General features: G+C 47.3%; 1 protein-coding gene across 4 annotated transcripts in view; it reads left to right on the forward strand.

The window, feature by feature from the left end:
* srrm3 (serine/arginine repetitive matrix 3) overlaps positions 1–27,207 on the forward strand; it is a 79,303-nt gene that overhangs the window by 22,435 nt on the left and 29,661 nt on the right. For all 4 annotated transcript variants that reach the window (XM_023833121.2, XM_023833124.2, XM_023833125.2 and 1 more), the window contains exons 2-3: positions 11,142–11,368; positions 21,714–21,815. In XM_023833121.2, coding sequence (XP_023688889.1) covers positions 11,154–11,368; positions 21,714–21,815 — 317 coding nt within the window. In that variant the 5' untranslated portion in view covers positions 11,142–11,153. The remainder of the gene's footprint in view (positions 1–11,141; positions 11,369–21,713; positions 21,816–27,207) is intronic.

Here is a 27,207-nt window from a genome sequence, read left to right on the forward strand (position 1 = left end):
GTGTTATTTGCCTGCTGCAATGCAGACTACGCCAAGGCTTCTGGAGTACAGACCTCCATGCTTGGACCTTCTGAGGCCAAGGCTTCTGGAGAACAGACCTCCATGCTCGGACCTTCTGAGGCCAAGGCTTCTGGAGTACAGACCTCCATGCTTGGACCTTCTGAGGCCGAGGCTTCTGGAGAACAGACCTCCACGCTCGGACCTTCTGAGGCCGAGGCTTCTGGAGAACAGACCTCCACGCTCGGACCTTCTGAGGCCGAGGCTTCTGGAGAACAGACCTCCATGCTCGGACCTTCTGAGGCCGAAGCTTCTGGAGAACAGACCTCCATGCTTGGACCTTCTGAGGCCGAGGCTCTCTATTTGCCCGCTGATCCGTTAATGTTTCTCGGCGAAATCTCTGCTGCCCGCCGAGTGTGATTCCCGGGGCCCCGTTACGCATCTTCTTAAATCCTTCCTCCCGTGATTACGCGGAGATTGCCTTACATCCGAAAGCCACGTTTGCTGGGGATTTGTGTCTCACTTCCATTTAATCTCTGTCAGGTCTTATCTCCCAGAAATCGGCCTGTTCCTCCCCACCTCTGCCCTGTCCCTACTGGGGTTTTGAAACAATTTCTTTTCTCCTTCTTGTACTTTTCTTGTTTACAAAAATCCCACAGATTTTATGATTGCCTCACTGAAAGTGAGTTTGCAGCAGTGACCCGAATTACAGACCCTTTGCCCGTTTTTTCACTATGCAGTCTTGTGTTCCCGGCCGTGGGCCTTCGTTCAAATAAATCCTTTGTTCTTCTGCTCTTCATTTCTGCTGCACGCGTACGCGATTCACCAGTCTGCTCATATGATGCTCACACCAGGGTACCGGCTGCTCTCTTGTCCTTGTGGTGTTTGTCAGTCTTGTGGTCAGTAAGCGGCAGGAAGCCCCCGTCAGCGGGATTCTGGCATTTCTCAGCGGAGTTTATCTCTGGCTAGCCGCACGCCAGTCACGCCAGTCACGCCAGTCACGCCACTGTCCCAGCCTCCCCCTGCTTAAGCGATTAAGGGGTCATTTGCTGCTTCTACTCTGTCGGGAGTCCGAGGTAGAAATGAAACGTGCGTTAGTCCGGTGTCCAGATGCGGTGTGCTGTGCTGCAGATACAGCAGCAGCGCTCTGCCCCCCCATCCCCCGCCACCCTCCCTTCGAGACAGTCGTGCCCAGACCCATCTCACTGTGGAGATCTGCAGTCAAGATGATTTTTTTTTTTGTGATGTGCCGAGAATCACAAGACATGAAATCCCGGCCCATCGCTGCTGGGCGTGTTTTTAAAATTGTTGTCCTCCCCCTGCTGCAAGGGAGGAAGTCCTTATTATACACTTATTAACCATGACGCTGACATCGGGAGGTGGCTCGGTCAGATGGGGGAGCCACACACCCCTGTTGGGTTTTCTGGGCTGTTCTCAGCCCCGGTGCTGCGTCTGACACGCCGAGCCGCTAAACGTCTCCATGCTGCAGTACCGGTCTTGCTATCTGCAGGGTGTCATACTGGGTCAGCGAGCCCCCACAGATGGATTCTGTTTTGTGGTCCTAAGTTTTCTTACTGAAACTCAGGATGTGTTTTATCGACAGAGAAAAATGTCAGATGTTTGTAATTTTTTTATTCTGTTCTGAGATCCCAAAAAAGAAAGCAGCCTTTGCAGATAAGAATTCTGGGTAAAACAGACAGTGAGACTAGCTGGGCAGATGCGGTTGGCTGCCCAGCAGGCAGATCACCGCAGTGGCTCCGTTTGCATAAGAGAAGGTTTTTTTTCCCTCTGAATTTCAGTTTGAACAGAGGAAGCCCCTCCAGTTGACGCCTTGATACTTTGTCACCTCCATGCAACTCTATCTTCTTATTCTGTAATATTCCTCCGATGACTCAGTTTAATAGGGGAACCCTGTCAGATATGGCTGGACCCTGGATGTCACCTTGCCATTGCTGCTTGGGCAGAAGCGGACATGCAGCTGCCATTCGCCCGTGTCGTTTACTGGCCTGCAGGCTGCTCGCCTGCTCCCCAAATGATCCCCACAATGTAATAAAAACCTGTTATTTGATGTTGTGGGGACCATTTTCAGGTCCCCACAAAGATCTGTGAATTTAATCAGAAAAAGTAAAAATGCCAAAAGTCTCATATTTTATTTGGTTACTTATGGGTAAGGTTAGGGCTGGGTAGGGGTTAAGGTTGTTATGTTGGGATTCGAGTTTTCCCCATAGAAATGGATAGAGTCCCCACAAAGATATAATTACAAACCTGTGTGTGTGTGTCTGTGTGTGTGTGTGTGTGTGTCTTTGTGTGTGTGTGTGTGTGTGTCTGTGTGTGTGTGTCTGTGTGTGTGTGTGTGTGTGTGTCTTTGTGTGTGTGTGTGTGTGTGTCTGTGTGTGTGTGTGTGTGTGTGTCTTTGTGTGTGTGTGTGTGTGTGTCTGTGTGTGTGTGTCTGTGTGTGTGTGTGTGTGTGTGTGTCTTTGTGTATACACAGTACTGGGAAAAACTCTTAGGCAGTCAAAGGCAATGTTTAAAGCTATTTATCTAGGTAGTAAGTGTATATTTGTTCAGAATAAAATTACAATTTAACAATAGAACATATGCAAATTAAGGATAACACAGCAAAAACTAACAGGAATTTCTTCTGTCCTCCAAAAAGTTACAGGCGTGTTTTTGGGCGCCGGGCGGCACGGTGATACAAAGGTCAGCACTGTTGCCTCCAGGTGCGTGGAGTTGGCATGTTCTACCCGTGTCATCGCGGGGTTTCCTCCTGTTGCTCTGGTTTTCCCCCTCAGTCCAGAAATATGCTGATGTTGATTGGAGTTACCAGATTGCCCATTGGTATGCCCCTTGATGGGTTGGTTGTGGACACCTCCCTAAACCCTGAACAGGATTCAGGTTACTGAGAATGGATGTTGGACGGCTAGAAGAACACCACTTAGGTTCCTAAGCCTCTCCTCATGGCTGAGGTCCTGTTCAAGGGCCCAGCGGTGAACAGACTCTACCGACCCTGGGATTTGGATACGTTGTTTTAGAGACAGGTGTGGTATATTATTGGTAATTCCAAACCAATTAAATTTACTTATCTATTTGTTCGTCTAAATTTTTTATTGAATCTTTTGTGTAACGTAACTTTGTGTAAGTGGTTATCCAAGCAGGATCAAAGTGAGCTCAGAGTCGGGCCCAGGGAGCACAGGGCCAAAGGTGGGGGTGCGTCTTGGATTACGGAACCAGCTCAGGTTACGCACCCTGGTGGAGGGTAAAGAGCAGAGCACCTCCTGGCAGTCAAACCCTGAACTAGGTCATGGGATTTTCATACTTGCTGTGCTCTTCCACCATCTCTGTAAACCTGAAGATTCCCAGTGAGGTCATGATGGTGCCCCCAGAGTAAGCTGGAAGGGCACGTAGCCTAGATATGTGGGTGTCAAACCAGTTGTAGTGCTTTGGTTGAAGTCGCATTATTAGACGTGTTAGCGAACATTGTGGATGGGAATGAGCAGCCATGGGGGGTCCTGCTCATGTGCTATCATGCTGCTGACAAAATGGGTGCAGAGCTGAGAGGGTCCGGGGTGGGGGGTGGGGGGCGGGGGGCGGAACCATGCTGACCCCATTACTGCAACAAGGGGCGAACGGGTAGTCAGTGTAAAGAAGCAGGTCTTCTTCGGGTCACAGAGAACCTGCCCGAAAGGTGTAGGATTCCTCATACATCCCAGAAACTGGGCAGGACCATAATTCACAGAGTGTCTATCGAAAGAGAATATTGGATTGTCAGGGGGAGCCTTCTTCAGTCTTCACATGAGATCTTTCAGTGACTGAGCAGTCAGAAGCATGTCAGAGGAGATGGGGACAGTCCAGCTGAAACAGGAACGTGGCAGGAGACAGATTGAAATCTCAGATACGGCAGCCACCAGCCAGGAAGGGGGTAGGATCTTCTCCGCTTGACCTCCACCGCTGCAGAGAGCGGGGAGGATCTAGAACTGACACCGCTGGATTTGCCCTGACTGAGGCAGATGCTATGTGTGGTGATCTCCATCAAGATGAGCAGCTCAAGGAACATGTGGTGGTGATGGATGAGCACGGTGAAGCTTAGCTCCGTCATAACCCCGGACGTGCCCTGGCCCTCAGTCCCAAGTCTTTCTGCTTGATGTGATGCTTTGTTCTGGAGCTGCGGCCGAAATTCCCTGTAAACTCAGTAAGGCAAATTTTCCTAGCAGCCAGCAAGTGTAATAAGTGACTGATTGCTGCGGGCCAGATCTGCATCAGGGTCGTTTCCTGTGAACTTCCAGCGACAGGTCCGTCTGTCTCTGAAGTTGGGTGATACATGCTTTGAGGTGCCTCGCTAGCAGTGTTCGAAACATCGATGCTTTGGTCTGTACTGGCTGCCGCTCGCCTAGCCTGGGGGCGTCAGGGGGTGGGGCCTGCCCTCCTTATGGCTGACTTATGGTGCGTTCGATTATTTCTCTCCAAGTTGGAACTCGGATGAAAACGTCACGAAACGTCACGAAAAACTTCCCGTCGGAAACACGCCTGTTTTACGACGTTGATGTCGGACAAGATTTTGTTGTCCGAGTTGCCCCTGTGATGTAATTTCAACATGGCGGCTTACACACTCAACAGTAATTCTATTTTATAAATCTTTAAAAATGTTTATTTTGTTAATTGTATTAATAGTTATAAATGTAATTGCACGTGTTCGATTTAGAGAATACCATATCATGACCGTAAACAGTATCCTATCATGCAATATCAGATTTTTACCAGACTTGTTAGTGTCTTTGGTTTGTTTGTAGTTTGTTTACCTCTCAAAAAAAGAATATCGCTATGAATGTACTAAAATATTTTATAAAGCTTTTAATGTGGTTTGACTAGTTTGTGTTTGTTGTTTGTTTGTCTCTCGGAAAAAATAATCTCACTCCAAACCTGCTAAAATATAAAGCAACAACACACAGCAGCGTGTTCATGGAGGCAGCCATGTTTGTTCCGAGATGTGGGTAGCTCGAACGGGAGATTGTCGGACGTGATGTCACTCAACTCGGAATTTCCGAGTTCCGAGAGAAAAACGAACGCGCCATTAAAGCCCCTCTTAGTCAGCCCCTCCCGCTGCGGAAAAGCCAGTATGGGCTTAGTGAATGGAAAAAGGTATATTCACCCCCATGAATGGTTGAAGCAGAGAGGAAGCCTGAGGTATACGCTGGGTCACATTCGGAGATGGTGTGGTTCTTTCATGGCCTATGCAGACCTCAGAGAGCAGGAGGCTTAGTGTGAAGGCTGCTCACTGAGAATCATGTGACCAGGCCCCACCCACATAACTGACCCCTCTTGGGCTTCTGGAAAGCTGTTCTCCCAGGTCTGCTAGGCCCCAGACCCAATGTGCTGCTGTTACATATATATTTTACTCCCTTACTCCTACATGAGGTCAGGTGGGGTGTATTGTTTTAGTACTGAAAAGAGAGACACCCCCCCCCCACACACACACACACACACACACACATCTCTCCGCGGGCATTAGAAGAGCAGCTACTCGCACCTACGGACCGTTGTCATGGTGCGCTTCGAACCCTCACAGAGCAACCTACAGAGCTCCGGTCTATTTTCGCATCTCAGGTCGGTCTCTGAGGAGGGACAAAAATAGACGTAGCACTCCAAGGTGTTACGTCGTTACAGGTGCCGTTTCTAGCTTTAGACGGAAAAAACTGAAATAGTGCCAGCAGGAATAGGACCGCTGGCATTCAATTGTGAAACAATATTCAGAAAATTTCAAGTTGAAAAATACTAATAATAATCTGAAATCTCTGGCTTGCGGACAGTGTGAGCCTCCTTTACGGTGACTGTCAGCTCTATAGTAATGGCCGAGCATGGCCTTCACGATACAGTGATGCGATTCCTGAACTTTCCGGCCCTGCCGCCTGGCTCTGCACGGATGGCGTGGGGGGCTCGTCAGGTTCTGTGCCCCCGAGGCCTCCTCAGCTTTGCCCATGCCCTCGCTGTGGTGACGGGTCACACAATCCCCGTGGTGCATCAAGCCCTGTCAGAGCCTCTCTGCTCTTAAATCATCAGTAACCTTGAAAGAGATGCTGTGTCTGAATGGGAGTTAAAAACAGAGCTGGTGCTTCGTGGTTCAGCGCCAGGTGGCGAGTGGCTATGAATTTGCCTGTGCCTGTGATCATTAGGTTGCCCGTTCAACCCCCCAGGGCTCGGCTGCACAGTCACATGTCCATGGGCCCTTGAGCAAGGCCCTTAACGCCCCGCTCCAGGGGTGCCACATGTTAGCTGATCCTGCACTGACCCCCAAGCCATGGCGAGCAAGATGGGGTCAGCAGAGCATTCCAGTGTACCTGTGCAAATGGCAAATAAAGCATGTTGTTTAAAATAAATAAGTAAATAAAGCTTGTGGAGACCTGGAGCGAAAGCTTATCGTGTTCCGAGACGTAGGCCGACGCACCAGGAGCACGGAGCTGGAGCGGAGCGCTCGCTGTCGGCCTCCTTTATTTCCCAAGGTCAGGTGCTGCGTCATTCACAATGTAATCAACAGTGGAGATGGTCTGCCAGTCAGCGCTCCCAGGGCACAGTGGTGGCACTCTGTCAGAGCGGGAAGAAACGGCAAAAATGTTTTGACTCTGCATCATGAGTGCTTGTGCCGTGGGTGCGCTTCTTACTGCACGAGCACGCCTGCCGTCTGCTTCAACAGCAGCACGGGTGAGCCCCAGGTGTGTGTGTGTATGTGCATTGCTGCGGGACCATTTTTTTGCCCCCCCAGGTAGAAACTCATTTTTATAAAAACCTGTGACTGTGATCAAAACACTAAAAATGCCACATCTTGTGTTTTGTTTGGTTACTTATGTTTAAGGTTAGGGCTGGGTAGGGGTTAAGGGTGTTGGAGAGGGGGCAGTGCATCTCTGCAGCATTTCATTATATTCAGACATAGGTGTGGAAGAAGAGCAGTGCGACACCACAGAGCTTCAAGCTTCATCTTCATTCCCTTAGAAAGGTGCTCGAGAAATGCAGGAGTGCATGTGGCTGATAGATTGGGTGGGGGGGGGGCACTGCTGCATTTCCCTGTAATAGATGGTGTTTGGAAGTATCAGGGGACCTGGAGAGGGAGGCAAAAAAAACTGCAGATCCAGCTGGGTGCCATTACTCAGAAACCCCAGAATCCTTTGCAGGACAGTGGGCTCCTCAAGAGATTTACTCCAAACAATCCATAGTGTTGGAAATAAGCTCTCATTGCACTGCAGTCTTCCTATTGTGCCCTCCAGTCTTTCTTTAACTGATTATTCATTAAGAATAATATAGCCACTCTCCTAAAGAAACACCCTCCACTTGCATTATTTCACTGAAAGGTAAACACTCAGATTTTCCCTTTGCTGCACTTTTATTTGCGTTTCATTTGTGAATGTTTGTGCTTCTACTTCGTTATCCATGTTAATTCTTTTACCACAAATCGATTATGTTATTTAAACTTCCTGGCCTGTGACATCCCAATGCATCGTTCTCCTGTAATTCACTTAAATAAATTGCACTATTCGTCTCATTTTGTCAAATGACAGTTTAATCTGCCTACATGCACCAGGCTAATGAAAGGCATTTATTAGAGTGGTATCACTGAAGCGGACCCAACCTGGCTGGCCTAAATGAAGGCCACTGTGAAAGGAGTGGACAGAGAAGGGGCTCATCTCACAGCTGCATCCCCCTTTTTGAGGTTTTTTTTTTAAATAATTTTTCATAACGACTCACCCATTATTTGCTTTTGCAGAATAGAAGTCAGTGTACCTACCTTGGGTATGTTTCATTTGTGTGTCGCTAGTTCATTTTTGGAGCCAGTGGAAGCACACACACACACACACACACACACACACACACACACACACACACACACACACACACCTGTACCCATATCTTTGTGGGGACTGTCCATTTAGGCAAAACCCTAATCCCCACTCAGCCCTAACTTCAACCATAAGTAACTAAAAAAAATATGTTTTGTTTTTTTATTGCATTCACAGATTTTGATAAAATTGAGCCCCCACAAGGTCAGAATAACAGGTTTCTATCACATTGTGGGAATATTTGGTCCCTGCAATATAATATGTACATGCCAACACACACACACACAGCCAGGGGTTGAAACTATACACACAACCGGAAGGTATGGATGAGCTGCTATCCTGGAAATGAACTGTTAATAATGCTCTGACTGTCCTTGATTTGGACTCACACCTGATGTCAGCCAGTTCACATCCGTTCAGAAACAGACAGGGACAAAGGAATTGGTTGAGATTTCAAGCAAGAAGGTGCTTATTATGGATTCAGCTACGATCTCTCTCACTATCTCCTCCACCTGTTTGGTGATTAGAAGGACGTTCGAGGAATGGTGTGACAGTTTACCGCCATAAAATCAGCACACTCTGCTTAAAGGACAGACCGCGCTTCAGAAAAAGTGCATTTGACCTGCTGGACCAAGCCACTTTTGTACTTTGCACTTTGTCCGCAGCGAGGAGGCGGGAGGAGACGGGCCAGTTGTGGCTGCCCCAGCCTCACCGTGGTCCTGGCTGAGATATACAGAGGCCTTGGTAAACACCTGGGTGACGGCAGCTTGGTGACACCTCCCCTCCCCCCCCCCCCCCCCCCGAGGATGCGGAGCAGCAGCATTGATTAAGCAAGCAGTTTTTTTTTAATCCTCTGTGAAATATGACCTCATTAGTCCCCCGACTCCTGCCGCATGCACCAGAGACCCGCACGCATCTTTGGGCCGCTGGGGCTGCTTCCGATGCCCCCCCCCCCCCCCAATTAGTCCCTGTCAAATCGCATCGCGGCACTCGAGTCGGAACCTCAATTGCAGGGGCGCTTATTTTGAGGGGGTTTGCTTATCTCGTCGTGCACATTTTCCCCCCGAAAAGCGCTTCCATTTTCATTAAGTTCTAAGGCGCGACTGTCAAACTCAAACCCGTCGCTGAGATCCCAGGCTTCACCCCTTTAGAAAAAGGCACATGATTAGCAGAGGAGTTGAGGTTGATTGTGTTGCTCGAAGTCACAGGGCCCCTGCATGATCTCATCTATGAACACCTGATTCATAGTACAGTACACAGGTCTGCTGCTGTGACCGTTACCTGCAAATGGAAAATATGAGCCTTGTCTTTGCCTGGGTAATCTGGCACTAAAAATGAACATGAGTCATACACAAATCAGCCACACAGCACACATGTAACTCCAAAATTAACAAGCTGTGCATTTGGTTTTATTTTTAATGAATTCATGTGTGTTGAAGGATTTGTAACTGAAAGCTTGCTTTGGTTGCATTATTGCCAATGTGGAACAGTGGGGGGGGGGGGGGGTCGTGCAGCATTTTCCAGAGTGTTCTCTGGCCTTTCTCACTGCAGTCTCCCTTGCCGAGCCAAACAAGCAGTGAGCCTTGCTTTCGACCAAGTGTCGCACTGAGCGTCTATCTCCAGACAGACTAAGGGCATGTGGTTGCACCCCTCCACTGGCATTTTGGTGACCATCTACATTCCCACACATACAGGACTGTTGCTGGAGCAACTAATCGTGTCATTGCTATTTGATTTGTTAACTTGTCAGTTAACTTTGTTAACTTGTGTTTTATCTTGGGTGTGTCTCGCAAGTCATGTCAGTCCAGTGAAAGGGACACATTGATTCTGCACAGGTACTTCTCCTGTTTCATTACTTAGCAAGTAATTAAGTAAGAAATTTATGAAATGCTTTTAAGGATGGAGGCTGCAATTCCTATTGTCTTGGCTACCATGGCAAGAAGAAGAAATCTTTTCGTAAGGTGATTGTTGAGGGCACATTTGAGTTTCAGTGATTAAACCAGGTTTGTTTCATGAGGAACAGTGGCTTAAAATGACACTAGAATTAAGTGAAGTCTTTGCTGAAATACTCCTTAAGCATGACGTTCATGCCGGGGATCGGCATGCACGGAAAACGAGACATGCAGCTCCCAGTCTGGGGAGTGCGAAAGGCTGGTACAGCCATGAGAAGCGGACAGGGAGAGAGATGCGTTTGCGTAATCTGCTTTCTACACCTAAAAATGCACTTTTGCAAGTTGCAAGGAACACGGGCAGTAGTCCGTGATGCTGTGGAAGCTGATGAGTCATCCTCAGCACGCGTGGATCGAAACGGGCCTGCCAGGTCGACAGATCGCAGCCCAGCTGGAAACTTAAGGGGCAGTGCTGGGTAGTGCCTCAGCCAGTCGTTTCCATCTTCATCAACAGAATAGAAAACCTTGGGGTTCTTGGTGGGAGAGCTGTGTTGATTCTCTCCCGTTTTTCTGTTTCATACAACTTGAGCATCGAGAGTGTGACTGTACAGTGGAAGCACGTATAAAATATGATTTTAATACCTTTGTGTCGATTTTTCTCAGTCCATGGCATTTCTCCGTTTTGACAAGGAAACACTGTCAGTATAGCAGAAAAATGGCATCTTAACCATCTCCTTTGTCCTCTTAAATTGACACAGGTTTCCACAGAGCCAGGTAGGACTGGCTCTAGGCAGCATACATCACTGCTCTGTACTGCACTCTCACTCTTATCTGTGCAAGAGACAGCTGCTCAACCTGGTTTGGCTGCTGGCACTACCTGACGTCATGCTGGACACTGATGAGCGTTGATCTCTGCTTGCAATGCAGAGTAACTCATTTACCTTTGTTAGGGAGTCAGAAAGAAGTTCCTTGCAGTCTAGCCTGCCCCGATACCCTGCAAACCTTGTCTGATCTTGCATTTTGATAAAATATGCGGTACTTCAATACAGAGGTGCTTGATGGCACTAACGTAAGTCCTGACACGTGGCTGGAGTTTCCAAAGCACTTTAACCTTATTCACATTGTTTACTTTGTTTTGACTTCAACTAGGCAGTGACTACAACACAACAAGGCACATAACAATTTGCACCATGGTGAGCTTCAAAACAATGCCTTCCCCCTAAAAAGGCAATGAGTAGAGGTTAGAGAAAATCGTATCTATGCATAGGACGATAAAGAGGGAAGAGGAGGCCCCTTTTTTGGGTCATTGTAATGAGGAAAAGATGCATAAGGGAAGCCTTGTGCATAAGGGGAACCCCCCCCCCCGGAGAGCTTTCAGATTCAATTCACTCACTTTTATTTCACTTTTTCACTTTTTTTTGCTGTCACACAGAGTGCCGAGGCCATGTACGATGGGGCGAGGGTGCCGTCCCCCCAGGACAGCGCCAACGGCTTCTCCCAACCGGGGGGATCCACAGGCCGGCCTAAGTCAGACGAGGAGTCGGAGAAGCCAGAGCCGGTACTGGTGAAGAGAGCCCACAGGGAAATCCTGGACCATGAGCGGAAGAGGAGAGTGGAGCTAAAATGCATGGAGCTGCAGGAGATGATGGAAGAACAAGGGTGAGTCCTTATGGCAGGTTCTCTGTTGTGGGACACAGCATTAATATGAGGGTATATGGTTGTTCTTGGGGCAGCGTCTTAAATATGGGACTCATGGAAACCTCATCATGGAAAACATCATCTGTACTGGCTGTACATCTCCAGAGGATTCTGGAGGGCTAAGTAACACTAATTAATAACAAGCTGTGACCTTGTTTCAATTAATATTATTGTAATGGCACTCAACTATGATGAAGATCAATTAAATTCAATTAGGGTTGTCATAAGTGCTGCTTAATTCTAAAGTTTTATCGACTGCATGAAATCATCTCTCACCTAAAAATAAAAGCAAAATTGGCCTAATTAGTCAAATAATGAGGCAAATCAAGTCCCTGCAAACCTGTTTGGAATTTGAATTGAAACCTCTCAGCCCAGATGTGCTGGAACACTGCAGCTTTGATTACAAAATACAAGCAGATTCCAGATAAGCAATGAATTCTGGCTCCATCCGCTCTTTCCCTATGGGAGACCGACCGTGAACCAACGTTTTCTAACAGTATTCGGAAAGTCTCTCCTCGGAGTTTCTGTATTACTGTTATATAGCTGGTTTGTTTGGGTACCTGTCATATTGGTAGACAGTAACACGCTCTGCTTTTCCTATGACCTCACCAGGATTTTTTTCAGACATGCAACAGGCAGAAAGAAGGGTTTTTAAAAAACCAGCATGGCCATAATCTGCTATTTATTATCATCGGCATGTTTATAATGCTTTATGGATGCATAAAAATGTTTTATGAGTACGTGCATGTGTTCTTATAGACATGACATTGGTGTTACCGAAATTTCTTCTCTAGATACCTCAACAAAGGTATCTGAGTGTTTCTTTGGTACGACGTTTAAACGTCCATCCACTCAACCCCCCTTTTTCATACCACTGGGCACTGGCCTAGTTCTGGGTTGCGGTGAGTCTGCAGCCTGTCCAAGGAGAACAGCTCATGAGGTTGGTCAATGTCAACATCATTATGAAAATAAAAATGACCCAGCACTTTGAGCCTGGCTTGTGCTTGTGAAGACGTTAAAGTACAGTATGATTAGGATGTTCAGTAAAAGCCCAAATCAGGTCAGCATTCATACCACAAAGTCAAGAGTGAAGATCCACCTTGACGTCCCTTAATATGTAAAGCAGAGCTTACAATTCTGTGTTTTTCCAGAAACCAGCCACTGAAAGAAAGTTGAGGCAGTGGCCAGAAACAGCTGTAGGGTGAGTCAGTCTTCATTAATCACTCCAGGCTCCACCCAGGAGAGGTATCAGAAAGGTCGATTAACATGACATGGAGAATCCGGCAGTCAAGGACTTTCAGCGTAATGAAATAGGTCAGCGGTGCCTCGGGCTGAGTTTTCTTCTAACTTTTTCTGTCATTTCGTTGCCCTGATGCAATGTCTCTGCCACGTCCCTTGCCTTTGAGACATGGCGTCCTATATAAGCTCATGGCTTTGGGCCTCCAGGCATCTTGGTTCTCACCTTCAGTTTTCCTTTCTTAGAGTCCGCAGTGTCAGATAGAGGCTCTTTTTGAAATTCTGGCCAAAGCTCACTGCTTCTGGACTGTTCTCATTGCCCTGTGAGACTAGGGCTTGGGGAGCTGAAGGTCATGAAACAAGGGGCAGAGATGCCATCTGCTAGCCATCCCATAATGTCCACAAAGTGCCCTCATTCTAAGGCTGGATGCCTGGCTGCAGTGATTCGGGGGGCTTCATATTGATGAGGCGTGATTCATTGAGGGTCCAGAACTCCTAGTCCAGGACTTTCTTGTCACAAATCTCTTGCATTAAATTCATTAGTATGCACCAAAAAATGCAGTGTACTCATTGCCATTTACAGTACTTACTGTGCTGGTTCCCATGAACATTTCTCTGGCAGTTTATAGCTCGTTAACTCGTAACGCTGCAATGGAGTTGACATAGCTGTCACCATATCAGATGGCTCGAGTCGGGATTCGCTCAGAAATCAACCCTCACAGAGTCTTCCCTGCTCTCGGGGAGGAGGCAGACTCGCAAGGCTGGGTAGCACTGACTCGTAGACGACGTAATCATCTGGAGGTGTGTCTCAGGTTTGTGAAGCACAGACTAAGCCCAGGTGAAGCAGTTTCCGTCATCCTACTGCGGTGAGGGCTCAGCGCTGCTCGTACCTGGTAGCCGACTGCAAGGATGCTGTGATTTTGGGCCAGCAAACGGTGCCGTTCGACTGCCACCCCTGGGTCCCCTTCACCCTATTTCCAGGACTTTGCAGTCTGCATCATGGTGCCCTGGGAGCCAATTAAGAGGGCTATGCTCGTTAGCGGCGGGCTGTCTCCAGTTCATTGGCACCCTGTGCTGACCTCCCCCCATGCGTGGTGAGGATGGGGGTGGGGGCCGTTGGGCTGGTGCCACCTCTCGTGTTTTGTCTGTGGGCACCTGTGCAACTTCTCCAAGAGCTTCAGCAGCATGGCAGCCCTTGGCAGGAGAACATGGCCAGGTGTTATTTACTTCTGTTGACTGTCTGGACTTTCCCTTGTGTAACATCTTCAGCGCAATGCAGTGTGGGATTCTCACATTGCCTGGTGTGCAGTGTAGGAATCATCGTCTACTGATAATGATTTCTGTTTTTAAATCAAGCCTAACTTGGCTCCACAACACTGTTTGGGCCATGTAATGTGATTTTCCTCAGTCTTGATATGAATCTTTGCTTGAGTGTCTCAAAAATGGATTCCTTCTTTATGACTACATGCACAGTTTTGTTTTTCACACTTTTCAGCTCTGGGAGAAAACGCAAATGTGTTCATTATCTGAACAGCCATTGAACTGGGTAGCCTGCATCTATTTCTACTCAAGTGTGTAGCTGTTCTTTACTTGATTAATTTGGTTTTTCACAGAATGTGTGTTTTCATGAGGCCAGTAACTGAGGTAATGAATGGGTATGTGATTACGATTTGCCTAACCGAATGCTTCCTCCTGCAGATTCAGCTGCAGCTCTAGAATGAACAGACAGCTGGGTACAATTGGCAATCAGGGATGTATTTTTGGGACCGCTTTGACACGAGGCAGGGCCTCATTGCATAGTCTAGGGGATTAAAATATAGCAGGAAGCTTTTGGGACTTAAACACACTCTATTAATAGAAAGTAATGTTACTACTGTCTGCTCACTGGTGCGTGTGCATATGCCTGCAGAACTCAGAAAGCCCAAGAATGTATAATCTGTAAAAGGCTTCTGTGGAACTTCAAAGCGATCTAGAAATGTAGGTCACTTTCATGAACATTTTTTTCTTGTTGATGTGAAAGCTGTGTGAGCTAGTCCCCCCTCCCCCACCCAAGCTGATGTTTATCATAGCAGCTTTACCTCTGGGGACTCTCCTCCCTAGCAGAACTCTTCCACCCACTGTGATGAGCGTGCCCCCACCCCGACACCCCAATGCAGGAGACCACCCCAAGGTTCCAAGATGCTGGGTCCTTATGCCGTTGTGTTAGGGTGGTGCTTGGAACCAAAGCAAGATTAACGTGTTTTTACCATACTCTTATCTGCTTATGGGCTGTTACATCAAAGAGCGTGTAGATCAGACAGAGAGGCAATCCGCAGCCTGTCAGTTAAATCCAGAACAATAGATGCATTGATTCAACAAGGAGGATTTCTTACAGGAATATGAAGGCGCTTACAGAACTTTCAAATCTGCAGATGTTAATTTGTGACTTCTTATGAAAAGCCAAAATAGGTCCTTCAAAGGCGATTAACTGAGAGCTTCAACAGCATTCTGCAGAATCATACCTGCTGTTTTTCCACCTGCCCCGATCTGAAATGCGTGTCCTCCAGAGACCAGCTTGCAGCTGGCAGGGATTGAAGGATGTTGCTCGATAACTACTCTTTCGTGTGTGTCCTGAAGACCTCTTTCTTGCCCTGGTGTCATCATGTCACCTTACCCATTCAGGGATTGGTTTGACGCCGCCCCAGCGCGGGCTGCCCATGGTCAATCACACTGAAGGCACAGCACACTGGGGACAGGCATCTTAATTAGCAACATCTGGCGGTGAGACAGCACATTGTTCAGACTAATTGGAGTCATCAGCAGGGCCACAGGTATGACAGACGTAGGGGGAAGCAGCCGAATGTTCGGGGTTCTGGCAGTGCCGCGGCAATTTATCTGTCCCAAGAGATGTCTGATAAAGAACGTAGAATCCATGAGGATGAGTGTTAATTTCTGGTAACATTCCAGATGAACAGCAAAATTTAGTGGATTCTACCCATCGTTTTACCCACCGCTCCTCATATCCTCCTCATGTGTGGGGAAGGAGTAATCATTTAATATTTTCCTTCAGCGTTTGTGTCCCGTGGGTGCCCTCCCACTGCCCGGCACACTCAGGGACGGATCTAGGTCAGGTGACAGGGAATCTGGCAAGGGCAGCTTCAGGACGTCACCGATGAGAGAGAATTTCAAAAGCCTTAGCGACATTTCTGTGGTGGCGGGTCATACACCCAGCAGCTCTTCAGTCGTACCTCCCTCCATGCCCAGTATTATCAAGCTACTTACCCATTCAGTTGGAGAATTTCTAATCAAGTCTTTCTTTTGATTAGGTTTTAATTTCGGAAAACTGTAACAGCCCCCCCACCCTGACCTGTCAGTCACAGAGGTCCCAGGTGGTCAGGTCGTTAATTGAACCCTGTGTGCTTTTACACGCAAGGTCGACACCACATTTGGGCGGATGCAAATGACGTAGCGGTTAATGGTGCAGTATTTCTTTGTGTTTAGCTGCCTTGGCAAATGAGCTCTGCAAGGCACTCTGGGAAAATGTGTTTGCCGAATGACTAAAATAAACTGTGGCGCAAGACTGAAGCTGTGGTTTGTTTAGCCTTTGCTTTATGTAATGGGGCCAGAGACAGCTGGGGTGTTTAAGGTCCCCGTGACGACTGAGCAGTGCATGCTGCCTGAGCCAGTCACGTGGCTTTCGGTTTAATCCGATGCCGACGGGGGGTGGTGTGTGCATTTAGGGGGGGGATTTATTTAGATCGATTTGGTGTGGAGACAGGCTTCCAGAAATGCCCCAGTGAATCTCTTCTTTGTCGGCAGGAATTAATCCCAACCGCAGGAGGGAGTTTACTGCACCCGGGACTCGAGCTCAGAAAAACACAGAGCCTAGGGAGAAGTGCCGGGTTTAATCGAGGTCACGGAGACATGCTCAGGAAGCCTACCTTCGACTTGTGGTGTTTTCTCCCTTTATGGAACAGGCAGGCATTGACCATCCTTCCTCTGTTTGAACGGAGGCAGACTCTCTAAGCCTGATGACAGGTGGATCCTAATATATATGAATGGATCTCTTCTTCAGGGTATATGAAGCCTTTCAGCCCTTAACCATGACTCATGGTATTGCTGCTACTGCTCTGTCTGAGTATGGCTTATTTTATCATTTCAGACACTGTTGAAGTGGTATAATTTAAGTGTAGTTGGTCCTGCTTCTTGAAGACGTTTGCAGATCGCTTCCTGCAGATGCTCTGCATCTTCTACACTTTGACCTCAATGGGATAATGAGCTATTGAGAAGAGGTGCCTGGGTGACTCACATTTCCGCATCTTGGCATGGTCACCCACAGTGAAGGACATCTGCTGACATTTCTGTTTATGATACTTTTTCTACATTCGTGTGAAGAAAAAAAATTTTCAGGTCACTTTCAAGCGCTTTCCCACCACATGCTCCTGCTGAGTCACCTGTTGCCCCCCGTTTAAGTGGAGACCCCCCTAGTGCGAGAGCCAAGTGATTACTTCCCAGGAATCCGTCCTTAATGATGCCACTTCACAGTGATCACTGCCATCTAATTGGCCCAATCAGTCTGCAGAATTGAAACGATTTGCCTGGGTGCCCCGTGGGACCTTGGCTGATGATACCAGCTTCTGTAGACTCTTCAGCCCTAGGTACTTTACAGCACAATGCATCCTGCCCTTTCCTCTTCCTATTCCACCAGTAAAGGCACCTTAGATGAGGGGTCAGTTTCACTATCCAGTATTTTGAAAATATCCCTCTGCTCACTAGTTTGTCACCTTCTGGCTCACTGAAGAGTGTCTCCTGTTATTAGGAGTTCATCCTCTGGGTAACATCTCCCGGCAAAGGGCGATGGGCCCCCTCTTTATTATATGGCTGTGGAAAATGTAAGCGGGAATGGCTGGTGCACCCTGTGCTACAAGCGCTTTTCGTTACGCATGCTGAGCAGCTACTCTTGTGAGGAATCCCATTATGACTGAACCTGTATTCCTCACTGGGCTCTGTGCTTAAAGCAAAAGTTGAACGTCTCACCTAATGTCCCAAGCGGTAAGTAAAGCGCCATTAAGGTAATGAAAACAGCCCCATTTTGTGGCGTGCCGTCTGCTGCAAAGGCCGTGACTATTTCCCGCTGTGTTAACGTGATAATTTCTTCAAATGTAACAGAAACTCTAAAAGGATGCCATGCAGGTGTGCCGGTGCAGAGGCCTTAGGTTTCCCCCCATTTAAAAAAAAAAAAAGAACAATTATTTTGGTGAGGGAGGTAACCTGAACTGTAGCTGGAGTGACGGCAAGTGTAAGAACACGTTTTCTCCGTTGATTATTACAGAAATCATCTTCTTAAGAACCTCTTCTCATACGGACCTTATCTGCTCTGTCGGAAAATGCCAGATTTGTGCCTGAGATCCTTCAGCTTGCACCTTCCACTAAACAGAACATCCATCTTTTGCTTAAAGCTACTTAGCCTGTCCAGGGCCCAAATAACACATATCTAATTGTTAGCTTTCATTCACCTGTTTTTGGTGTGAGGCTGACAGTAATTGGTCGTGGTGTCTACAGTTTACCCTGGGGAGTGTTTCTGCGGTCAGGGTAATCGATGGTCGCATCAAGTACCTCACACACCCCTTCAGAAGTCTCTCGAATCGTCTGTGTTTTAAGGCCGTGTCTGTTTTTAAAGTGAGCCCACACTCTGTTGGCCCTATAATTTTTGTATCATTTTACATTTCATTCCTTAGACTTGTCTAATCTGTTCTGATGGAAACATTGTCTCCTCGCAATAAACTGTGAATTTTTTTTGTTATCACTGAAGTTATATCACGAAAATGTGCAAGATAACTCCCAGGTTTTCAGTATGTAAATTAATTTCAAAGCCAAAGGGCTGTTGGATCGGGAAGAAAAAATATTGAAATTGTCCATTCAACACAGCTTGAAGTGTAACCTTGAATTTTCACATTCACTGGTTTAGCTCTTTTGGGAGTGAACTATCTCAGCTCTGCTGGCTGACTTTCTGCAGAAACCTAGGGATTTTTTTAAGGAGGCCTGAGTCATTATTGTGTCCGTCTTGCAGGGATGGGTTTAATACATTCTTTCTTCCCTGAAGGCTTTCTTGAACGGTACAGGTGACTATTTAAGGAGGACTTGCTGGAGATGTTTAATATCAGCTGTGTAGCTCTGAAGATTCCCTTGAGTGGTATGAATGAATATTGGGAGTACTGGGTAGCTCCTGTCTTCATCTTGTACGGGTTTAATGTTGTCTTGGCTTGGGAAAGATGTGTTTGTCTGTAACTCAGGTTTGAACCTTTTTTGTAGGAATCCAGTGTCTGTAGGCATCTGTGTTTTAATAGTGCAACAAATTTAGATTCTCTTTCATGTGGAGGAATTCAGCTGAAAGTATGACAGCAGGTCCTGAAACCTGGTGGGTGAGGGAGCAGCACCCATCTGTATGGAGATACAAGGTGACCGGTGACCCAGAGTGTTGAAACTTGCAAGAGCTGGGGGCGAACGAAAGCTCACAGAAGTGTGCTTTTCATAAAAGGTTGGGAAGGTGAGTTTCCAAGCAACCCATGAAAAGATGGTCAGCCGCTGTCGATAAGCTGATTCAGAGGGCGAACCGAGCCCCGGAAACCTTGCCCCCCTTGTGCCAGGTGCCCGTGGTGTCCTGCCTTTCCCTGCCTCTACCTCTGCTCCCTTTTTATGATGATCTCACACACAGGATTATAAACCTGATTCCTCCAATCAGAGACGGTATACTGAGAACGAGATGGAAGGACTAACCTGCCACCCTCAGTGAAAAGAAATCTGTCTCTCCGCTGATATGCGTCACACACCGGGCCTGATACTATGGGACTATGATGGGGAAATATTTACAAATGGAAGCAAAGCCTGTAAAATCCATCGTTTCTTTTTATAACATATCTTGAAGTTGCCTTTCATAAACCTGCCTTTCATACCTCACCTCCTGCCCTAGACAAACATGTTAAGAAATAGTCAAATTGCTTGGATGAAAAGTGGAATAGCTACCATTTATACATCTCTTGTATCACCCTGGCTTTTCATTTGAGTGACGGTTTGGGTAAGAGAACAGGAAGGTGCGTGAAACTTCAGTTTAGTGTCACCACATTTAACAAGTGTCTCCAAATGGCTGGAATTGTCATGAAAAATGATTTTAAGAGTCTGATTTCTAGAATATGAGGTCACCAGTGATCCTGCTTAACAGCACACAAAACGACAACCTGGTTTGACAAATAGCAGTTGGTCTTGCTGTGCCGATAGCATTTCGCAGGACACGAGAACCTTTCCTGTCAGCAGAGCTTGGTACTGTATGGCGGCTTCCAGGCTCCGTTCGTCTAATTCTCGTGTCTGAGTGCCACGCATCTGCGAAGCACGGTTACATCATTTTCCCAAGAGCCTAGTGCTACCTTCCACATCAGGACTTGACTTTAAATTGTAAATGTTGCCTGTGTGACACAAATGTAAGAAGAGGAGTGTGATTCATGAATAATGTGGTAAAGGGCCCGTTGGTGCCTACAGCATAAAGACCTGGAATCACTACCAAAGTGTTGCAGGTGTGGGAATGAATGGGTCTTGGTCTCAAGGATTCTCAATGATTCTAACTGTAGCGCTGAGTGACCAGAGACGAGGCAGACCCCGGAATGCAGGAGACTGATTTAATATTTTTAAAGCCTGGTGCACCCAAAGCCACAAGGGACAAGACAGGTGGATGGTCGGGTCGAATGCGGGAGGTCGAAAGCCGGGTGAGTCAGTCCTACGAATAAAGAAGAGACGTGGAGACGATGGGGCAGGAATGAGGACGGAGGCAGACCAGGACGGCAGGGCAGGGAAGGTAGGCAGGGCAGGCAGGAGCGGGCAGGCAGGCAGAGACGACCAGGGAAGCAGGGCAGGCACGACGGCAGGATACGGAGAGGAAGGCAGGGCAGGAGGGCAAGACACGAGACAGAGAGATGCTTGGTAAGTGTCATCTAGAATGGCAACAATACTTCGCAAACCTTGGGAGTTTGCTGTGAGGTTAAGAAGTCTGGTTAGATTGCGATCATCGACGGCTGCTGTGTCACCCCGCCCCTGGGGCGTGACACTAACCTATAATAATCGTTACCGAAGATTGAATAGTGATCCGATAGTGAATTACATAGACTAATGTTCACATAAAACACAGAAGATTTTATTCCATCATGAAAATTGTGTTTAGAAACTCATAGAATTGCACAGAATGGAAGCCCACACCTAACATAATTGGATGATCAGTAAGATTAAGAGCATGTGCACAAGATGAAAAATGCTTCAGAGAGATGACCTCTGCAGCATGTTTGTAGCACTGGGAGTGGACGCCATACTTTCAACATCTCTGAAAAGTTTCCTGGAGCGGACAATGGGCGGTTGTGTTTCAGAGAGGATTTCCATTTAGATGAACTCACTGCTGTGTCCCATTTGATACATACTGCATGATAAACTCTGATTTAGGCAGACCATCCTGGGCGCCTGTTGAGAGGGACTGTGGGCATCCTTCACACTACGGTCATGAGTGCGTTGAGAAAGATAGAGCCCTTCCTTTGGGTGACAGGCCATTGTTTGACTTAAGGGACGAGTTTGTCGATTCTGGCGTCTCAATCAAAAAGTCACTTCGGGGCCCCTCAGCCCCAAAAAACGAAAATAAACAGTTCTGAAAGTAGAGTCAAAATATTGTAGATAACTAGCAGAACATGCCACTTCAGCATATCCTAAATAAGGACGGTGTTTATTTAATATTTAGTGAAGTGACTGTTTGTGGCCAACAGGGGGCTCTCAAACTTGAGGGCACCACGCTTTCGTGGTTTGAGAGGAGGCAAACACCCGCCACTCTTTGGCATCGCTCTGGCGCTAACTGCATGGAATGCCATCCGAAGTGAGACAGTCGTATTTCACATGGCAATTATTAGACCTTATTCAACAGGAATAAGGAGCATTTGTCCTTGGGTTTTTTTTCCCTCAGGAGATCACGGGACAGATTTTCTCTGTGGCACAACGCATAATGGTGTAGTGAGAATAGGTACTTCTGTTTGATTTTATAGGCATGTCATTTTTCCTTCTCCAGGTATCCTGAGGACGAGATCCGTCAGAAGGTGGGCACGTTCAGGCAGATGCTGATGGAGAAAGAAGGGGTCCTCACCAGGGAGGGCTCTCACAGCCGTCAAATGTGAGTCCCGTAACACGCTACCTCCCAGTCCCTTCTTTTCACTTCACGCCCTTTGGCGGAGTGCTGCTTTTCCCTCCCAATGGCTGCGTTGCTAAGCGACAAGCAAAACGTAAAACTACAAGTGCCGATTTTTAATGCTTGCCGTCTTTTATTTTCTTGTTCAAAGATATGGCTCCCTGAGTACAAGGCCTTATATGCGGTTCACAGCGAATCTGCAAGTGATGTAGGGCTGAATTTACAAAATGTTTTTCTCTAAAGAGGTAGCAATTAGCGTATAGAGCAAGCGTGCGACTTTTCGCATTCAAGTATGTGATCTCTGGCTCACTGGCTCAGTGAGGGAGCTCCTTTGTGTCTCAATCACGTACTCATGAGTTCATTTATGGGCAAATTGAATCTGTGTTGATTATAGACATCAAACAGGGTGACTGAACACAATGAATGGTGCTTCAAAACTCAAAATAATGAGTTGATACTCTCATAAATGGCCTGTTTCGAAGAAGGCTGGAAAAACAGCCTCTTCTCTGGCTCTGTTCATTGATGGAATTTCCTGAACAGATTTGTACGGCCATTTTGATGGGATGTATTGGGTTAAAATCTCTTTTGTTTGCCCCCTCCCCCCAACTCCATTACAGCTTGACTTTTTGCTCTTCTGACATTACAAAGGGTCTTAGCAGCTGAAGAACATTCCTAATAAAGGTATAGCTCATACTATTACAGTGAAGCGTCAGGGCAGGAATTGGAGGTAAGCTAAGACAGACACTAAGGTCTTGCATTGCTAAAGAGAAATGTATTTGTTTATGGGCTATGGGATTATAGCCACCATATGAGGTTTATTTGTGCTCGTCCATTCTTCCATATCAGCATTAGTCTGTCATGGTGAAGAAGGAGCTGAGCCAAAAGGCAAAGCTCTCGATTTACCAGTCGATCTACGTTGCTACCCTCACCTATGGTCATGAGCTGTGGGTAGTGACCATTTTGCACCAGTACGCTCACCACACAGTACCTAAAGTGGTGAATGGGCAGGAGAGAATTCACCAGATATCGGGATAATTAGGAGGCCAGATTTTAAAGGGCCACAGTGGACAATTTTAGCCAGGACATCAGGGTACCACCCTTACTCTTTCGAAAGATGCCCAGAGATCTTTTATTACCTCAGAGAGTCAGGACCTCAGCTATGCATGTCATCTGAAGCACAACGCCATTTTAACAGCACAGTGTTCCCATCACTGCACTGGAACACCACAGAATGGGCTTCCCTGTTGACCACACCAACACCTTGTCCAGCAGCAGCCCAGCTTTCTTTGTTGGGCTCCTATAGTTCTGGCCTGGCCCAAACCTGCTTAGCTTCAGATGGAGTACCTAGTCTGAACAGCAGGTGGCATGGCTGCTATCAATTAATAACCTTGATGTTCTTCTTTGCAAACATAGTCCTGCCGCTGAATTCCTTAGGATAGTATCCCATTATTCCTGGATAAGGAATGCTTGTCACATGGGATTTGTCCTCCAGAGTAAAGAGGTTTCTCAGGTATCCTGGATGTATCTGATATCAGTTAACTTCGAGCAACAATGCAGCATAAAGGTCTCACAACTTTCTCCAAAAAAGAGCCAAAGGACTGGGCCATGATTAGAAGCTCAAAATTGAGCCATAGAATTTTGCGATGAAAGAGAAACAAAGAGTGAATGAACGGTGAGGTACAACAAAGCATGTCGCTCTGCCTCTGAATGGACCAGCAAGTCAGCGTGAGTCAGTGTGAGTCAGGCCTTGGACCAGTAGCTGTGATCATTCTAACAATAGATGACACACACTTTGTGGTGGCTGAGCATCGGCTTGCAACAGGATATGACACAGACAGTGTTAACCCATGAGGACAGGAAGAGCTGTTTCACACAGAGGCTTTCTAAGAAGAAGAAGTCATGATGCTTTAGCATGCACCAACCAAACCACCATATCACAAATAACTGACCTCTCCAAAAACGGTTTGGGCACCAAGGAAACTATAGAACAGAGGTGGATGGGTCAGGTTCAGAAGTAAAGATCCAGACCAAGATTTCGTTTCAACCAACCAGATGAAGATAAAGAGTCAGTCACAGAGTACTCAGTTGGTTATTTGAAACAAAATCTTGGTCTGGATTTTTACTTTCTGGACCTGAAATCTCCAGCTCTGCTGTAGAACCCTGCAGTGCTTTTGGAAAGTCCTGAGGCCCCTTCACCATCACAGACATTGTTGTGTTTCAGACTAATTTTGAAATAGATTTTTTTGTCATTAATCAAAATCACATTGCTTGACCCACGATGACGGCAATCCAAGGCTGGGGTGTCTGTATGCCCCAGTTAAAGGCCCAGCCTGAACCATACAGGAAATCTGACATGAAGCCCTCATTCTCCATGCAGTCTGACTGAGCTTAAGAGCATCTGCAAGGAAAACTGGCAGAAACTGTTTGAGTCCAGCTGTGCAAAGCTGACAGAAGCCACCCAAGAAGAATCTGAAGGTGGTCCTACAGTACAACAAACTGAACAGAGAGGGTCTGAATGCTTATGTAACTGGTAGATTTCAGCTTTTTGTTTTAATGAATCTGCAAAAATTCCTAAAAAATGGTTTGTCATTGTGGGCTATTGTTTGTCAACTCATAGCAAAAAATAATGAGTTGTGTAATAGGTATACAATGCAATGAAGCTTTCTGAAAGCACTGTAGTAATTGAGGTGGAGGGTAAGGCTTCACTCAGCTGTTAATAAACTGAGCGACAGCTTCTTCCCACCTCCCAGGTGAAACAGTGAAAACTTGAAAGACAGGGGCTGCATTTTTTCCTGGATTATGATGAAGACTCTGACTGGGTTTGGTGTCCCCAATAGTGTCACTTATCTATGACAAAAGCCCTTCCCCCTTATTTATTATATTTATGATACCCTTGCATATACCCCCCAATGTCTCTTGTACCTACACATTATATATACTGTGTTTATTATTCTTATATCTTGTACTGACACTTTCTTGCATCTTTGTGGTCTTGCTAGCTAATTTCGTTGTCCAGGCAACTGTACAATGACAATAAAAAGTCTTGAAGTCTTAGCTTACATGTCAGAATCCAGTCAGCTTCGAGCTGTAAGAGAAAAATCGGCAAAGAACAGTTAACTAAGTGCCGTCTGGTTTTTACCGCTTTGCTGTGCTGCTCGAAGTTCAAATCAATTCAACTTTCACATGGTTCGCTGACCTCTAGCAAAGCGACATCCAATCAGATATAATCTTCAGTTTGTGACGGGTTGGTTCAGCAGCTTGGAAACCAAACTGCTGAACAACATGGAGGAGAAACTAATAATTGCAGTGTCCCAGTACCCCGAATTATTTAACGTCAACTTAAAATCATATCAAGATTTAATTCAGAAAAATTACGTTTGGAGATGTATAACATATATAAGAGACTGTGGGTATAAGAGACAGGGCTACCAGGTTGGTTTTATTAAGCATATTTAGCTAATGAAACTGAAGTAAATGCACTTAGAAATGCACTGTTCAATCCAATAGCAAGAGAGTAACAGCTTTTGGTTTAACCTAACAATGCAACTCATTTTGCTTCAAGCTGAAAAACACTTTATAATCACACTTATTTTTAATACAAGCGCTCTTTCATGACGTAGTATTCACCCATACTTTTGCAAGCGCCAGGGAGTTTGCCACTCGCTGTGTGAACATGCAAGTGAATTTTTCACCTGCACCGAGTAGCACAGGTGGAGATTTCAGGTCCAGAGAGTACAAATCCATCCATCCATCCCATCCATCCATCCATTATCTACCGCTTTTCCGGGTCGGGTCGCAGGGGCAGCAGTCTAAGCAGGGAAACCCAGACTTCCCTCTCCCCGGCCACTTCATCCAGCTCCTTTGGGGGAATTCCGAGGCGTTCTCAGGCCAGCTGGGAGACATAGTCTCTCCAGCGTGTCCTGAGTCTTCCCCGGGGCCTCCTCCCAGTAGGACATGCCCGGAACACCTCACCAGGGAGATGCCCAGGAGGCATCCTGACCAGATGCCCGAGCCACCTCATCTGGCTCCTCTCAATGCGGAGGAGCAGCAGCTCTACTCTGAGTCCCTCCCGAATGACCGAGCTCCTCACCCTATCTCTAAGGGAGAGCCCAGCCACCCTGCGGAGGAAACCCATTTCGGCCGCTTGTATTCGCGACCTCGTTCTTTTGGTCACTACCCACAGCTCATGACCATAGGTGAGGGTAGCAACGTAGATCGACTGGTAAATCGAGAGCTTTGCCTTTTGGCTCAGCTCCTTCTTCACCATGACAGACTAATGCAGTGCCTGCATCACTGCTGACGCCGCACCGATCCGTCTGTCGATCTCCCGTTCCATCCTTCCCTCACTCGTGAACAAGACCCCGAGATACTTAAAGTCCTCCACTTGGGGAAGGACCCCCTGCCCGACCCGGAGAGAGCACTCCACCGTTTGCCGGCTGAGGACCATGGTCTCAGATTTGGAGGTGCTGATTTTCATCCCAGCCACTTCACATTCGGCTGCAAACTGCTCCAGTGATGAGGCCAACAGAACCACATCATCTGCAAAAAGCAGAGACCTAATCCTGAGGCCACCAAACTGGACACCCTCAACGCCTTGGCTGCGCCTAGAAATTCTGTCCATAAAAGTTATGAACAGAATCGGTGACAAAGGGCAGCCCTGGTGTAGTCCAACCCTCACCGGAAACGAGTCCGACTTACTGCCGACAATGCGGACCAAGCTCTGACACCGGTTGTACAGGGACCGAACAGCCCTTATAAGGTAGCCCGGCACCCGATACTCTCGGAGCACTCCCCACAGGACTCCCCGAGGGACGCGGTCGAATGCCTTCTCCAAGTCCACAAAGCACATGTATGTGTTGGGCAAACTCCCACACACCCTCCAGGGCCCTGCCGAGAGTATAGAGCTGGTCCACTGTTTCACGGCCAGGGTGAAAACCACACTGCTCCTCCTGTATCCGAGGTTCAACTATCCGACGGACCCTCCTCTCCAGCACCCCCGAATAGACCTTACTAGGCCCGATAGGACTCCTTCTTCTACTTGACGGCATCCCTCACCGCTGGTGCCCGCGACAGGCACTGACGGCCATAGCTTCGGTCAGCCGCCTCCACAATGGAGGCGCGGAACATGGCCCATTCGGACTCATTGTCCCCTGCCTCCCCCGGGACATGGGAGAAGTTCTGCCGGAGGTAGGAGTAGCTCCTTCTGACAGGGAACTCCGCCAGACGTTCCCAGCAGACCCGCACTATACCTATGGGTCTGCCAGGTCTGACCGGCTTCCTCCCCCATCAACGGAGCCAACCCACCACTAGGTGGTGATCGGTTGACAGCTCCGCCCCTCTCCTCACCCGAGTGTCCAATACATGCGGTCGCAAGTCC

The sequence above is a fragment of the Paramormyrops kingsleyae genome, chromosome 6 (genome assembly GCF_048594095.1).
Source record: "Paramormyrops kingsleyae isolate MSU_618 chromosome 6, PKINGS_0.4, whole genome shotgun sequence".
NCBI lineage: Eukaryota > Metazoa > Chordata > Actinopteri > Osteoglossiformes > Mormyridae > Paramormyrops > Paramormyrops kingsleyae.